We start from the raw sequence: 16,769 nt of genomic DNA on the forward strand, positions 1-16,769 counted from the left end.
TCTTACTAATGTTTATAAATATCTCAAGGGAGGGTGTCAAGAGGATGGGACCAGAGTCCTTTCAGTGGTGCCCAATGATAGGATGAGGGGAAAGGGGCACAGACTGAAGCACAGGAAGTTCCATCTGAATATGAGAAATCTCTTTACTTTGAGGGTGCCAGAGCACTGGAACAGCCTGCCCACAGAGGTTGTGGAGTCTCCTTATCTGGAGACATTCAAAACCCGCCTGGATACATTCCTGTGCGATCTGCTCTGGGTGAACCTGCTTCAGCAGGGGGGTTGGACTAGATGATCTCCAGAGGTCCCTTCCAACCTCAAACATTCTGTGATTTCTGTGAGGAAAGACACCGTCCACGCAACACCAACGACCAACCTCCAACGGCCGCCGCGCGAGTGCACGCTCCTGGCTCGCGGGAGCGCGCGCGCAGCCGGGCGTCGGCGACGCATGCGCGGGGCCGGTCTCCTTGGCGCCGCGCGGAGGGCGAGCGCAGGCCTCAAGGAGAGGGAACTGCGGGGCTTGTTGCTGCTGTGTCCGCCGCCATGTTCCTGTGTGCTTCCCTGCGGGCTGCGGCCGCACGCTCGGTAAGGGGGAGGCTGCTCCCGCGACACGTATATCCCTGCTGGCCGGGGCAGCGCGGCCGCTCAGCTGGAGGAGGCCGCGGAAAGGGAGGGAGGCCGCCGCGGGGAGCGGGGTGGAGAGTCGGTGCTGCTCGGGACGGGAAGCGGCCTCAGGGAAGAAAGGCCCGGTACAGCCGCTGGAAGGACGTCTGTGCCGGGTGTCTCTGTCCCTCGGGGCCTGCCCGGATTACCTGACCGGCTGTGGAGCTGCACTGCCTGCGTCAAGTGTAAAAGGCTCCAGCAGTAGCTGCTTGGTGCTTATTGTGCGTTACTGGGAAGCTTCCCAAGTGGAAATAATATTTCTGGCTTGCCCACGTATGTAAGACTAACTATTGGAAGAAAGCCCCTTAGTTAGTTTTTTTCAGTCCCGAGTCAGCTTTTCACACTAATTGAAATCCTCTAGGCCAGCACAAAAGAGGCATCTTGTCCTGTTCCTTCTTAAAGTCTGAAACAAGTTTTGGTTCTTGGAAACAGTACAATATCTTTAGATAGAATAAAAGCTATTAATCTGAAGTGCTTGTTTTGGTAGGAGACTGCCTCTTACAGTTAGAAACCTGAAGCTTATGATGTGGTCCCTTCAGAGCTAAAGCTGCATATGTGCTATATTTACTTAGCATTTAATATGGTATATACCATATATATCATCTTCATTTATAAGTTCCTTTCAGCATTGTCTGCAGAATTTCAGTTGTATTTGCATGTTCTTCTTACGCTTTTTAGCCTTTTGTCTGAATTTTACATGTGTGGTTCTTTGAGGGCACTCACATTGTTGTCATGGCAGTGCACTTCATTTGATGTGGTTCGTGTCAGTTGATAAAGACAGTGGACTCCTGGACAAGGTGGCACTTGGGAATGGTCTGCAGTACACAGAGTTATCATTGCATCCTGGAGTGAATTTTGGTTTCTGACAAATAGTGGCAGGAGATGAATTGCTTCCCTAGCTGTTGCTTTCAGAGGAGCCAGTAGTGGAGAGCAAAGAGGAAATGGGTGCATAGCACATGATTGGAATTTTTTTAATTAAATATTTGATGAGAATTTGTATTCAAGGCAGATTAAGCTGTGGCAGAGTATTACTTGTTTGAAGTTACATCTTTTAAGTTCTACATTGTCTGAAATGGTCCAGGTGACTTAAGAGATGTGCTTTCCTAATAGTACAGGAGAGCCTTTTAATATTCTTCTCTTGACTTAATTCAAATTATTAATTATGATGTTAGAATTAATGGCTTACAATTAGACTAGAAATTAAGCTGGTTCTGAAAGCAGTCTTTAGCAGTTATGTAAATTATTAACTATTAATACTATCTGTTTTGTTTGTAGATAAGACAAATCCGATCTTTACATAGAACAGCGGTGTGCAATTCCAGTGGAGGAGCCTTATTTGTGGTAAGTAATTTCTGCCTCACTGGAAGGGAGATGTGTAAGGAGAGTTTGCCATATACTTTTTTAACCTGCCTAAAAGATTCTGAGGGGCAGAACTTGCTATAGAAGCTTGCTTGTTTTACAAAGAAGTGGTTTTTTTTCAGTAGAATTTTTTAATTCAAATGGTGATGGATTATCAAAGGGTTTTAAATTAGTTTTTGGCCTCATGTTTCTTACATAGTGAAAAATCTCGTTTATTAACAGTAACAGTGATTTTAGCAGCATTTGTGTGTGTTTGCAGGTGAGACTGTTTAAACTTATATCATTATAAAACAGATCTCGTTTTCTTTTTTATTGAAGTTATTGAGTTTGCAATTGAAGCTCAGGAAACTTTTTGCATGTGCAATTTCTTGATTTCTAAAATTTGCCGCAGAATTACTCTTAGGTCTGGGTCTTGCCCTGTTCACTACCAGCAGTTCTTGTTCATGTTATGTCATACAGCATGTTGCATAATGATTCATAATTAAGGCCATTAGGCATTATCATATGTACAAATACTAATAGTGATTGCAAAAAATAAAAAGCCCTCAAATTTAAATGTGTTGTGCATATATGTTGTCTGTCTACCTCTAAATAGAACCTGAAGCATCTCAGAGAGGTGTATTCTGCTCCATTCAGGGTTTTACCTCGTCTGTAATTTGACAGCTGAATAATTTGGCATTTTTCCAACATTTAGTAGAAACCAGCACTTTAAAATTGACTATTTTGTTGAAAGCAGGTGCTCAGGATTTTTTGACAGATTTTTTTGTTATTGTCTTTCTGCAGCTGTCTCTACAGCTTTCCTTATAAGATGAAGTTACTAGGATTACTGTACATGCTTTGTTTACTTTTCCAGAAACCTGACCAAGTATTGATGATTTATGGAGTGAGAGCTGGTATTCAAGGGATAGAGGAAGCAGCATAGGCTGAGAACTTAGGAAACTTCAAGTGCAGTTTGAGGTTGGTGAAGGCAGGCAAAAGGTGTCTGGCATCATAGTGGATGTTGGTATCTGGCATATGAAGCTAGATAGCTTTGTAAGCTCCCCATTTTTTGAGATTTATGTAACTGCTCGAATTATTTGCTGGAGGCAGTACCCTGAAAATAGAGAAAGGGAAGTAGAAAAGAAAAACTGTGATATCTAGCTGGTTTATTTAATAGCATCATTCACTCCTTTTTGTTTTATTCCACAACAGAATTTTTGCTAGCAGAGCATAGGAAGTTGTTTGTTTGGGGGGTTGTTTTATGGTTGGCTGTGTTTTTTTAAAAACAGGGTAATATTTGTTGTTCTTCCCATAGCCTTTTTTTTCATAGAAGATAGATGGATGTTATTGTGTGTGTAATTGTTTGCTGTGACTGCAACTAAAAACCTTCAGAGCAAAATCAGAAAATGGGACTTTTTTCCATATATATCTCTATGGAAAAAAAGCAACATTTTAAAAAAGTCTTAGTCTACTGTAATATTACAAGAAGTGGTGTCAAAGGTTGTTAAACACTGCTTGTGAAGGAATAGTAAGCTTACCTGGGAGTAACTTTAGCCTATCGTGGTACTTTTTAGATGTCAGTTTATACACGAGTGTCTTGGTTTTGTTTTGCAAATCATATTGGTGCTTCTTGTTGCACTTGCCATATAGAAAATCTATATGTGAGGAGGGAAATGCATACGGTGTATTTGTTTTGTAAAAGCAGGGGACGTGCTGGCAGGGGACTTGGTTATCTTAAATCTAGGATTAAAGGCAGTACTGATTTGCATGCCCTTGTATCCATTTACAAATTTTTTTCATGCAAGTTTTTCTTTACATGTTATCAGAAACATACAGAAACAAGAGAACTTGTACTGGAACTGTTTCTCTTCTGAAACGGCCAAGAAGAGATTTTCTTGCAACCATTAAACTAAATTTGGTGCCATCACAGGCAGCTACATCACACTTCCAGAAAGAGTATATCAAGTTTAAAACTAGGTAGGTAGTTTGCTGGTAGTAACGTTAAGAGAGCTGCTCCAGTGTATCATTTCTGATTGCTAGGGAAGGCCAGATTTCAACAGTATTTTATGATAGTTACCTTTCTTTCTTTACACATGCCCTTTCAATCTCTGACTTTTACCTGTCTTTAGCATCTTTAACAGCTAAAACTTAACTCCTTTATTTTGTAGTTTTCAACACATGGACTGAGATTCCTTAAGACATCAACTGCCATGATGTGGGCTTTGTTATAGGGCTGCACAGGGGTTCAATACAGATTAGATAATTGCTATATTGTAGTTTTAGCTACTTGAGAAGGTGGTCAGTGAAGTATTTGGGTCTGAGAGCACTTCTACCATTCTTAATTTAAGAGAGATTTATATCTTGAATTGTGCTGGAATAGTGAATGTAGGGTATTTTCTCCTTGGATGAGAAGTAATAAATTTCTTTTAATTGCTGATTCAATATGGACTCTTAACACATCGTTGCTTTAAACATATTTTCCCCTGCAGGCCACACAGTTCTCTCATTTTGGTTTAGAGTGTTTTGGACTGGTGTTTACCACAGGGCATATAGGTCAAGTTTCAGGACAATTTTTTGCAGTATACATGAAAGCTAAATTATTCTAGTTATTCTGTTGTGATTCTCGAGTGCTCTTTAAGAATTCTCTGTGTCAAGAAAGATTATTAGATCATGGAAAATGAAAAATAAAATGGCCTAGATTGGTGTAGCAAAAAGAATGTGAGATGACCATTTGGCAGCCTTAGTGCCTTCCTTGGGAGAGTACCATCATCTGTGGGGACAGCATGGCTTGGATATGCCTTCACAGGGCAGTTGTTCATGCTTTAAATAGGTTAGGCTGAATGCTATGCATGGAATAAAAACATACTGTGTAAGACATCAGGAAATTGGGGAGCACGAGAAGGGAATTGGGGAAGAAAAAAGCATGAACAGAGTTTGACCTTGCTTTTCAACAACTTGCTGTAGTTGGTACAGCTGTAATTATTTGTACTTCATTTGTGTATGGAGGAAGCCTTAATATATTCGGTTTCTTTTTATGAGCATTTCCTATATGAGGAAAGACTGAGACAGCTGGGATTGTTAGAGAAGGCTGGGAGAGGGGGGATCTTATCAATGTCTATAAATACCTGAAGGGAGGGTACAAAGAGGACAGATCCAGGCTGCCCAGTGACAGGACCAGAGGGAATGGCCTCAGAGAGCATCAGGAAACACCTTTTTTTTTTTTTTTTAACTGTGAGGGTGGCACAGATCGCCCAGAGAGGTTGTGGGGTCTCCATCCTTGGAAATATTCAGAAGAAGCCATCTGGATGTGGTCCTGGGCAGCTACAAGCAGGGTGGCCCTGCTTGAGCATGAGGGTTCAGCCCAGATGACCTCTAGAGGTCCTTTGCAACCTCAACAACCACTCTGTGATTTAACATAGTATTCCTTCCAATTCGGGTGCAAATCAGGTCATGTAAGTCTCAGATACACAGTGCATCATCAGACAGATGGGAGACCAGGGAGCATGTGATTGACAAATTCCTAACAGCTCAGTAGACCTAGAATCTTGTACGCCTTCAATGAAAACTATCAAACTCTGCACAGCACAGAATTACATGAGGCCCATTTAGGAAAATGAAAAACAAAAAAAGGTGACATGATCTTTTGCTGTAGCTTTTACAATTGTGGAGACTTGCTGCACAGAACTGACTGTGGCAAGCTGTAGCTTTAGATATGAAGTCTTTATTATTCCTCTTCACATGCAGGATATTTAAGGATATCAGTTTAGAGATGGTACACTGGAAAGAACAGCTGTTCTATACAAAGAGGAAGATTTTAATAAATTAAATATTATTATTTGCAAAAGAAATTGAGATCAAGTAAAATTTTAACTGTATCAAATAGCTATGGAAGGCAAAATAGCAGCCTGAAATGAAACAGGCATGCAGATTTGAGAAGGAAAAGTTAAGTTTTGAAAATAATTATAATGAGTCGTGGATTTGATCTGAGCAGCTAAGATGTAGAATGGGTCTGTAAGGGGAAAAAAAATAAAATACGTTTCCAATCAGTTTTCCCTCCATCAGCCTCTTTTTGATAACTTGCATTGAAATTGGTTGAAAACCCTCACCAACGCTACATATGACGAGTCAAATCCTTTATCTGGAAGTGTCAGTCTAAAATAGTAGCAATTGTGTTCTTAAAAGCTGTTTTATGTCATCTTGTAGACCACAATAAGCAATAAATTAATATTTAACCAGTTTGCTTTGAGCACACTAGTATTTTATTATCTTTCTGTAATTCCTGCTATTAGCTGAAAGTCATCCTTGGTGGTGAAGTATATACTGACTGTAGTTTTATATTTGACTTGGAACTGTGGTAGGGTACATGCTCTCAAATTGATGGTGGCACTAGTATTGTCTGCTCCAGGATATGGACAGTATAACCAAAGCAAATATCTCGCTAGATCAACAAATGTAATTGAAGTATTTGGCCTTTTGATATTTCCATATTAAAATTTCTAAATCCAGGAATAGCTATGGACCATGCATATTTTAAGTTCTGCACTGATGACAGTCTTCCAGTTGCAAGTATCTTGCAATGTTAACATTTTTAATTAAGTCCTTCTCTGGTTAATACAAGTGCACTGTGGAAACTGCAAAATCACCCTAGATTACTTGAAAAAATGATCACAGCCAAAGTCAGTGAAGTGGGTTTCTTTCTGCTAAATATACTTTTAAGCTTTATTATTAGCTGGTTGTGGATTACTTTTAACATCAAGGCTCAAGTATACCTTGCATTTTTCCCCAAACTTTGCATTTAATTTGAAACTCTCTCAATTTGGTAACTGTTTGAAGTTTGGATTGAAATTTAGCTATGAGTATTGTAAGGATACCATAATGAGCTGCTTGGAGATAACTGAAAATTTTGTGCAGGGAATTTTTCTGGTGGATAAGGATTTTTGTCAGATCTAAGATTTTATTATGGGAAAATGTCACTTTCTTCAAGACTTCCAAATTTGTATTTTCTGAAAACAGAAGAACTAATTTCAGTTTCAGGTTTCCCTAGAATACCACCTTAACTATATGACAGGAATACCTTATTTTGAAAATATTAATACAATATTCTGCTTCTTCCATTCTGATTTGGAATTGTATCTAAAAATGTTGAAATCCATTACAAATCAAAGGAATACGTAAAAATGGGTTAATGTGTGTTTGAATGTGCAAAGTTGAGTTGTATAGGAAGCTTCCTGATGAATTTTAAAATTTAGATGGTCAGTGTCTCATGAGAAAAAAAGTGGGCTGTTGTGTTCATCCCTTGTTGTTTATTAAGGTATTAACCAGATGACTCTTAACCTATCTGTGATGAGTCTGAATGTAATTGCCAAACTGTATTAACATGTTAAAAAATGCATATTATGATAACACCATATTCCTCAATAATTTTTTCATTAGGAAATAATAGGAATAAGGAAATATTTTTAGAGTGATGAAATAATTATCAATATTTTTGTAACATTCCCAGAGATATTTACCTATTTATGACTGAGTACTATGAAATTTTTGTCTGGAGTATATCTGTTTTATTCAAGCAACTCAGCTCTAACAGTCTAATGCAAAGATGTTTTACAACAGTAAATCTGTCCTGAATAATTCCCTGACAACCCTATTTTTACATGTTTTCTTTTTCTTTTCCTGAAGCACAGAGATAGTCCTGAAAATAATCCAGATACTCCATTTGAGTTCACGCCTGAAAACCAAAAGGTATGCAGAAAAAAAAAAGTTAAATCCACAGACTTTGTGTTTAGATCAGTACTGATTTATTTTTCCTCTTTCCCTTTAAAAAGCGAATAGAAGCCATTGTAAACAGCTACCCAGGGGGCCACAAGTCTGCAGCTGTCATGGCAGTACTAGACTTGGCCCAAAGACAGCATGGATGGTTGCCCATATCAGCTATGAACAAGGTATTTAGTACTTGATTATCTTTCAAGCATAATTTTTGGTTTTCTTTAAATATCTTATCAGAATATTAGCATTTATTTATCAGAGTACTAACATGGGAATTTACATGTGGCACAGAAATGTGAGAATTCATTATGAGACTACATTTTAAAAAATAAAAGGGAAACCTAATGCAGAAAACCCAAGGCTCTGTTGTTTACATAGTATTAGTCCATTTCTAGAAACTACGGATAGTCCGAAACAAAAATTACGTGAGCCGTATTTGGATAGACTTTTTTTCCCAGAAGCATCCTGGAAGTAGGAACGGAAACTTGAAGGATTTTGTTTGCTGCTGAATTTGAGGAAAGAAAAAAGATAACGATGGTGGGGTTTCTCTTCTCTCGGATTAGTAGCAGTACACGCACTACCAGGATTGTACTTAATCTCTAGGCCTGTAAAGAGTTCTGCAAAGCAGCGTTAGTGTAGTATCTGTCATGAGTATTTTATAATGCCTCACAGCAAGTGTCCAGAAGACTTAACAAATTATTTATTAAAATTGTTTCAAAATAAGCAAGCAAGCATCTACACTGCTCTGAAGTGATAGTTTGCATGATAGTAATCAAGTAACAAGAAATAAAAAATTCTAATTTCTATTCATATGAATAAATCTATCTTATTTTGTGTACAGTGTGTCATATCATCAGTTTTAATGTGGAAAAGGTTTAAATTCAATTAAGATATGCTAAGTGAGGCTTGTGAGTGTTACAGAAATTACTGAAGGAGTTAAGTGTACCTCTAGGGAAGGGCAAATTTCATCTGCTCCTGTTTCTACACTGTAGTATAAAGCTTCAAATTCCCAGTAATACTTAACAGGAATTATATTTTTGTTACATCTGTATTATGTTTAAAATGATCTTAAGATTTTTAAGTGAACAAATATTTTCCGTGGTTTGTTATTTGCCTGCTATAGAGACTGGAACATAAAACAGTTTTGCTTTTGAAAACAGAGTCAGTTCTCAACCTGAGCAGTTTGCCAGGGTTCCAGGTTAATGAGGTCAGGGATACTTGCATCAGAAGTATCCCTGGAGATGGTGCTTTGCTCACTATTTATTAGCTGTGACGCCAGTCTGCAGATGTAGCCCTAGTGTGTCACAGAACCTGAGACAGACATGCTATATCTGAATTAGGTGAGTGTAGTACCAGCCTGTAAGTATTCCCTTACCAAAAGGCATATGTGGGTTAGCGTAGGCAGATTTGTCCAAGTTGGTTCATTCATGCAGCAAAAGAGCAGAAGTGCAGTATGAGCTGGAGCTGACAATGGAAGCTGAAACTCATCTGTCTCCTCACATCTGCTTGTGTGTGATGCTAGATGCTGAAGGGAAACTGACTTGAGCTCCTCACTGTGCTTATCTGTGGCTTAGTGGATTTTGTGCTCGAGCAGGGTGACTCCAGTCAGAGTAACTCAGGTGTCTTTCTTTTCTTGGCACTTGAATACCGTTGTGCTTTGATACCCATCCCCTCCGTCTTAATTATCCCTTACTGCAGAGGACAGGTGACTTTACTGAAATGGTTTCTTAAAGGCCTTTACTGGTGCCCTGTGAGAATTCAATGTAGTGTCTGTTTTCCCTTTGTTACAGGTTGCTGAAATTTTAGAAATGCCTCCCATGAGAGTGTATGAAGTAGCAACCTTCTATACAATGTATAATCGCAAACCTGTTGGGAAATACCATATTCAGGTCTGCACTACCACGCCTTGCATGCTGCGAGACTCTGACAGTATTTTAGAAGCCATTAAGAAGAAACTTGGTATGACACAAATTTGTAACACACTTTTGTAATTTTTTAACCTTTGTTTAATGCTACTGGAAGTATATTTTTTCTTACGGTGGGGACAGAGTGATAGTATTGAAAATATAGAGTGAAATCATTGGAGAACAGGCACTAAACACTTAAAATTTCAGATGTGGCATTTATTCGTTATTTTTAAAGATTTCAGTACAGTAGAGCAGAAAAGGCCAAGGTCTGGAGTGGCATTTACTAGTCTTAAAGTGGTTTTAAACACAGTTTGCCTGGAAATGCAAAATTCTAATATGACCCTTGCACTAAGAAAGTCAGTCATTTCCCATGTGTAGGAGAGGACTCTGAATGCTATGGCACTTTTTTATACACCAAATAAGATTTTTAAGGTATATGCTATATGAAAGTTTGAGTTGGTTGGGGGGGTGGGGTTGGTGTTTTGTTGGGTTGTTTTGTTTTACTGAAGGTGATGGAATCATAGAATGGTTTGGGTTGGAAGAGACCTTAAAGATCATCTAGTCCAACTTCCCTGCCATGGGCAGGAACACCTTCCACTAGGCCAGGTTGCTCAAAACCCCATCCAGCCTGGTCTTGAACACTACCAGGTATGGGGCATCCACAGCTTTTCTGGGCAACCTGTTTCAGTGTCCCATGACCATCACAGTGAAGAATTTCTTCCTAATATCTAATCTAAATCTACCCTCTTTCAGTTTAAAAGTCACCTCTCATCCTATCACTATGCTCCTTGATAAGGAGTCCCCATCTTTCCTGTAGGCCCCCTTTAATTACTGGAAGGCTGCCATAAGGTCTCCCTGGAGCCTTCTCCTCTCCAGGCTGAACAACCCCAACTCTCAGCCTGTCTGCACAGGGGAGGTGCTGCAGCCCATGGTTACCTTCATGGCTCTCCTCCAGACCCATTTGAGCAGGTCCATGTCTTTCTTACACTAGGGGTGCCAGAGCTGGACACAGGACTCAGGTGAGGTCTCACCAGAGCAGAGTAGATGGGCAGAATCACCTCCCTGGACCTGCTGGCCACGCTTCTTTTGATGCAGCCCAGGATACTGTTGGCTTTCTGGGCTGCAAGCACACGTTGCCGGCTCATGTCCAATCTCTCATCCACCCGTGCCCCCAAGTCCTTCTCCACAGGGCTGCTCTCAATCCCTTCATCCCCCAACCTGTATTGATACTGGGGGTTGACCTGACCTAGGTGTAGGACCTTTCACTTGGCCTCGTTGAACTTCGTGAGGTTTGCATGTGCCCATCTTTCTAGCCTGGTAAAGTCCCTCTGAATGGCAAACATGATGTTAACATAATTTATAACTTAGGAATTCTTCATGGAAAAAGTCAATCGGAGAGTGCTGCATTGTATGAAATGTAAGGAAATGTGGGTGGTTTTTTTCTCTCCTTGTTGGGTGGTTATGGGAGGAAGGGGAGATCCACTACTAACTTCTTGTCCCTGTCTATGAAATTGCAAGCTGGACTAACATTTCCTAAGAACCACTGTGATAAGAGCTGCAGAACAAAATTTCATATATTCTGTTGTCTGGAAAAGGCATATTTATATGAAATTTGCCTTAGCTTGTTACTGCAAAGATAGCTTAATTTTAATTGAAACTCTTAGCTTGAGAAATCAAAGCATTAAGGATGATTGTGTAGCTCTTATGAGATGGAGGCCTTACTTAGACTTCTATTAATTTTTCCGTCTTTTAATAACTATGGAGGAAAATGGTGCTTCTGCATTCTTCCTTCCATGGAATATTTTGTAGAGATGAAACTGATATGTTTCTTTGGGTAACCTGCCCTCTGGGGAAGGTCTGTATCTGTATCACTAGAACAATAATGTGGTGTGGAAGCTAAGTATGGGAAATAAGCCTTTGGAAATAAGCCTTCAGGAAATAAGCCTTTGTGTTAAACTCAGAAGTTAGTTGTGGATTTGTAGCTACCTGTTAATGCTTGGATCTTGGTTAATTTGGGAATTCAATATTCAACACTGTCTATTAATGCATTCCGTATCAGCACATGAAAGCTATGTTTTCCCTATTTTTCCATTCTGTTGTATCGATTACTAAAAACATTCTTGAGTAGAGGCATTCTGTTTCTTTGAATTGTCAGTTCATGGTTACTTTTCAATAAATTATACCTGTAAACCTGTAAATGATGTCTCAAAAACATATCTAAAGACTGACTTCACAGTTTATTAGAAACTTTTGTTTAACTGAAACATTTTGGATTAAGAGGATTTAATTATGCAAATGTTTTTAAGGCCAAAATACAAGTAGTGAGAAGACTATGGAGTACTTAGACTCATGCTTTATTAATCTTGTTTAAAAACCATTGCTGACCGTAATACTTTTTATTGGTTTAGGTATAAAAGTTGGAGAAACAACACCTGATAAACTCTTCACGCTGATAGAAGTGGAATGTTTAGGTGCTTGTGTAAATGCACCGATGGTACAAATAAATGACAATTACTATGTAAGTATTACATTCCCTTTTGAAATATTACTTTGCTGGGTTATCTGTATTTTCACTTGTTTCAGATTCTGAAGTTTTGGTCAGTTTCTTCAAATTCCTATTGGCAGGGACAGCTTATAACCAAGAGGATGGGTGTCAAACTCATTTTCACTGGGGACCACATCAGTTTCATGGTTGCCTTCAATATATAGTCCTAAAATTAAATTGGGCCCTTTGAAGGCAACCGTGAGGCTGGTGTGGCCCCCGGTGAAAATTAGCTTGACACCCCTGACCCAGAGCATCTTTTAGTTTCTTGGCTTCTTTGTGAAGCACTTCATCTGTATCACAGTGTATCAGTGTATTTTTCCTTTCAGTTACTGTCTTGATTTATACAAGTGGGGTAATGCATTTTTGCAATAGTGGTCTGTCCATAAATCTGGAATTTTAACATGGGTATTATTTGAGCTTTTAAAAACACTTTAAAGCATTCTGTTGGAAAATACGGACTGATTTAACACTATTTTTAAACTTTCAGACTTCTGAATTATCCCTCACTTTTGGATGCCATCAGAACAATGGAATTAATGAATTGACTGAATCCAGCTTTTAAAAAAATAAAGAAATATTTTTTGTTATCACAGTTGGATTAATTTTTAAGAACTGTTCTCTTGAACTGTACCCACGTTTTTTGTCACAGCTGACACCATTTTACAGTATGTGCAATGGCATGCGTATAGTGGGTAGGCAGAGATCCAACTCACTAATATACCAAAGAAGCTGAAAACACAAACACATCTTATAGATGACCTGTGTGAACATTTAGTTTTAACATAAATTCTGTAACTATATGTAAAACAAAACGACAGTAGGCTTTTTAATCTTCCTAATTCTTTAAACCAGTATGTGTGTTAATGGACAGGATCAAAATTACCTCTGCTAGGATCACACCTAAGAGAGCCACTAATCTGATGAATTTTGAGTGCTGCAATTAGCACAGTTGCTGACTGATGTTTTTGTTTTGTTTTTTAACAGGAAGATTTGACACCCAAAGATATTGAAGAGATAATCGATGAGCTAAAGGCTGGCAAAGTTCCCAAACCTGGCCCAAGGTATGTTTTATGTGTGTAACACTGGCCAAATACTTGGAGGCTGATCCTTTTAAGAAACGAAATTCCCATTCCAGTGATTTGAGTTCACAGCCTACAGTGAGAAAGCATTAATTAATTTACTGAACAGAATGGCATGTATCCAGTGCCTTTCCATGTATTCAAAGCCAAAAAGAATTGGAAAGAACTGAGAATTTTCATGTTCTTGATGACTGACCACAGCAGCATGAAATGTGAAAACACCAATTCTGATTTGCCTTAGTACCTAGTAGGGGAATTATATAACCTTTTGTTTTTTTTTTTTTTTTTTTTTTGGTCTAGATAGTGTGAATCAACAGTTGTCTGCTGGTTGTGGTGTGGTGTTTTTTGTTTTGTCTTATAATTTTTTTAAATTACTGATAACTATAAAGATCACAAGTTTGTGAAAGAGTTATTATTTCTGAACTTTACTTATCTATTATTTCCCATTGTTCTTCGTTAGCCGAACTACATGTTTGTGTGAATGGAGGAATTAATTTTATTTCGGTGTAAATTGTTTCTGTAATGACATTTTTGAATACAAGAACAACAATCTTAAAACAGTTAGAGTTTCCAAACAGAAGGAAGCATTTTAACAAAAATATGACTGATACAAGTTAATACTTGCCTTTGATATTAGTGGGAACAACATCACTTTTGTCTGGACAACCTATAAATAAAAAAAAAAACAACTACTGGTCCTGTCTTTCAGTTATGAAACTCTTTGTCCCTACTTGAATTTCAGATCTGTTTGATGTAAGAGTAGCATCAAACACTTCTGAAGGATGAACAGAAAGAATGAAAGAAAAAGTGGCTTTAATCAGATTTAAATCAGATTCATAACTATATTATATCCAGTGATGAAACAGTATCTGAGGTTATAACAATACCAGCAATGAATAAAACTGCTTTCATTTTTCAGGAGTGGACGTTTTTCTTGTGAGCCAGCTGGTGGCCTTACTTCTCTGACTGAACCACCCAAAGGACCAGGTTTTGGAATTCAAGCTGGCCTCTAAGGATTTTTGTAATATAACATGAACTGCCTGAAAATAATAAAATAACTTTAATATCAGTAAAATTATGTACATTCTAGTAGTTTTTTTTAATGAAGAAAGCATCAGCAGTTAGAGTATCTAACTTACCATGGTTTTAACTACTACAAAGCATGATCATAATTCTAGATTATAAGGGAAGTGTTTCTGTAGACTGTAAAGTGACTCACTGAAAGAATCCACTTATTACTGAGAGGTGAAAGTTGCATCTTTTCATCTGTCATTGAAAATTCTTTCAACATTTTCTAAGGTTCTTTGAAGAAGCAACAAAACTGACTGAATTACAAGTCGGGAAAATGCAGAGTCTGACAGAACTTCATCACATTACTTTTAATTGCTATTTAAAAATAAAAAAACACAGCAAAGGTGATCCAAGCTGTGTTGACTAAAAAAAATCTGGTAGGTTCAGTAAGAAGTGCTCCTTCTTGAGTTTTATTCTTACTGCCAGTCAGTGACCAGGAAAAAATGTGACAGTTCTCTTTTTATTGTGTTACCAAAAAAACCTCACCAACCAAAAAACAGAAAACCACCACAGAAAACAAACCAACAAAAAACACCCTAAAAACCCAACAAACACACACACACACACAAGAAAAATAGCATTCGTACTCTAGGAAAAGAATGAACAGCAACAAGAAACTGCTTCCTGTATAAATTTATTCAATACAGCCAAGGTACGCATTTGGGTGAAGACATAATATATAAGAACAGTTTAATACATGGCTAAGTGTAATATATGAAACTAGTTATTTGATTCACAGACCCCTCTTTGACCTTACTGCTGCATATCAGCGGCTTTTAAGAACTAATCTGTGTGAAATTGAGGTATTTTCCCCAATATAAAAAAAGTTGAAGATTATTTTAAAAAAATATTTACTGCATATTGACACTTACTACATATGCTTGTATAATGTAGCAGATATTTTATAAATATACACATATATACATTTCAATATAAATTCGGAAATGTGAACATGTCAGTCACCTGAGACAGCATTCTGTCTGCCTCTTCTGAAATCTGCCATGGAGCTTTCATTATTACAATTAATGTGATAGATGGAGCTTAATGGTATTGTTTAGATCTTATTCTATATTATATTTATTTTGTTTTGCTATTCTGATTAGCAGTACTTCCCTAAACTATCCTCCTCCTTGTGGGTCAAATTTTGTATCTACAGATTTTCCTACATAATGTCATATAGTATGTTTGTGCCCCACCTTTATTTTAGTAGACTGTGAAGTTCCTTGATGTACTGTTAAACAAATAGTGTTACTGTTGGTAAGTTCTGAAAGCAAAATATATATGCATATCATTTTTATGTAAAACTCACTATCCCTTCCACATTACTAAATTTATAAAAATAATCCTTGAATTGCTTACAAATGGACAAGTAAATTTGATAAATAAATACAAATAATGAGTGAAACAGTTAACCAATAAGCATGACAATTGTGTAACTGTGTTGAAGGGAAACACAGTTTTAGAGCTGCCACGTTTGAAACTTTCAAGTGTACAAAAACAAAGCTCTAGAATGCCAGACTCCTCCCATTCATAAAGCTGGACAGGAGACTTGGCAGCCTTGTCCTGCTTTTCTTCCCTATTCATCTTGATGTCTGTCTCATTACCAGAACAGGGACCCCAGTTTGCCATTTAACAAATGATACCATGTTAGTGGTGTTCCATGGACAAATATGTCATTTTAATACACCACCTAACTGCCTGCCAATCACTTGACTAGAAAAAGGTAACTTACATTATCCTTATTGCGTGGTACAAGTCTGGTATGCCACTGTTGAAAATTAAATTCAATATTGTAGGGCAGCTATAGGATTGTGAAATATGTGAAGAGAAACAAGTGAATAACCATTACTCTTATCTTACCCACTTCATCAATTATATGAGGCTTTATGGTCCTGGTTTCTACATCAAAAATGTTTGGCAATCATTGTACCAAGATTAAAAAAAAAAAAAAAAAAAAAGGACATCTTGTGTTATTTCAGGTTTTGTTGAAATTTGAACATTTCTGATTTCAAACACCTCAACTAGAAATACACATTCTGCAATTATTTTACATGTATATAATAATACAAAATTATTTCCACAGTGATAATTTATGTAGGACTGTAAAGAGGATTAACAAGGTGATCGTTATGGAAGATTTCTACAATAGTGTAAGAATTAATATATCCAAGTCCTCTTTCCTATTCTTTAATAGCTGCAGGTGATACCCTGTGCTTTTACTGCTAGTATTGAATATTTTAGGTAACAGATATTAAAACAAATATTAAAAAAAAAAAAATATTCCATTATTCTCAATCCTCAATAGCAGAGGGTTACTAATAGTAATTCTGGGCAGCTGACTCTAATCTGTCAAACAAACAGTTCTGCAGTTTCTACTGGTTAATATGTTGGACTGTTAAGAGT

The 16,769-nt window shown here is 37.7% G+C and overlaps 1 protein-coding gene across 1 annotated transcript; it reads left to right on the forward strand.

The window, feature by feature from the left end:
• Positions 1–273: 273 nt before the first annotated feature.
• NDUFV2 (NADH:ubiquinone oxidoreductase core subunit V2) lies at positions 274–14,370 on the forward strand. The gene is made up of 8 exons (XM_082045425.1): positions 274–582; positions 1,936–2,001; positions 7,678–7,740; positions 7,824–7,940; positions 9,555–9,723; positions 12,080–12,189; positions 13,201–13,277; positions 14,215–14,370. Exons 1-8 carry the CDS (start codon positions 289–291, stop codon positions 14,306–14,308), a joined length of 990 nt encoding a protein of 329 aa, XP_081901551.1. The 5' UTR covers positions 274–288; the 3' UTR covers positions 14,309–14,370.
• The last annotated feature ends 2,399 nt before the right edge of the window (positions 14,371–16,769 follow it).

Source organism: Streptopelia decaocto, assembly GCF_964273445.1.
Source record: "Streptopelia decaocto genome assembly, chromosome: 2".
Taxonomy (NCBI): Eukaryota; Metazoa; Chordata; class Aves; order Columbiformes; family Columbidae; genus Streptopelia; species Streptopelia decaocto.

Bases quoted from the DNA above. Each gene is read 5' to 3' on its own strand.
- NDUFV2 (XM_082045425.1), top strand. From the start codon at position 289: ATGATCTCCAGAGGTCCCTTCCAACCTCAAACATTCTGTGATTTCTGT. The intron at 7,741-7,823 runs GTATGCAGAAAA...CCCTTTAAAAAG, and splicing joins TCACGCCTGAAAACCAAAAG to CGAATAGAAGCCATTGTAAA. The intron at 9,724-12,079 runs GTATGACACAAA...TTATTGGTTTAG, and splicing joins AGCCATTAAGAAGAAACTTG to GTATAAAAGTTGGAGAAACA.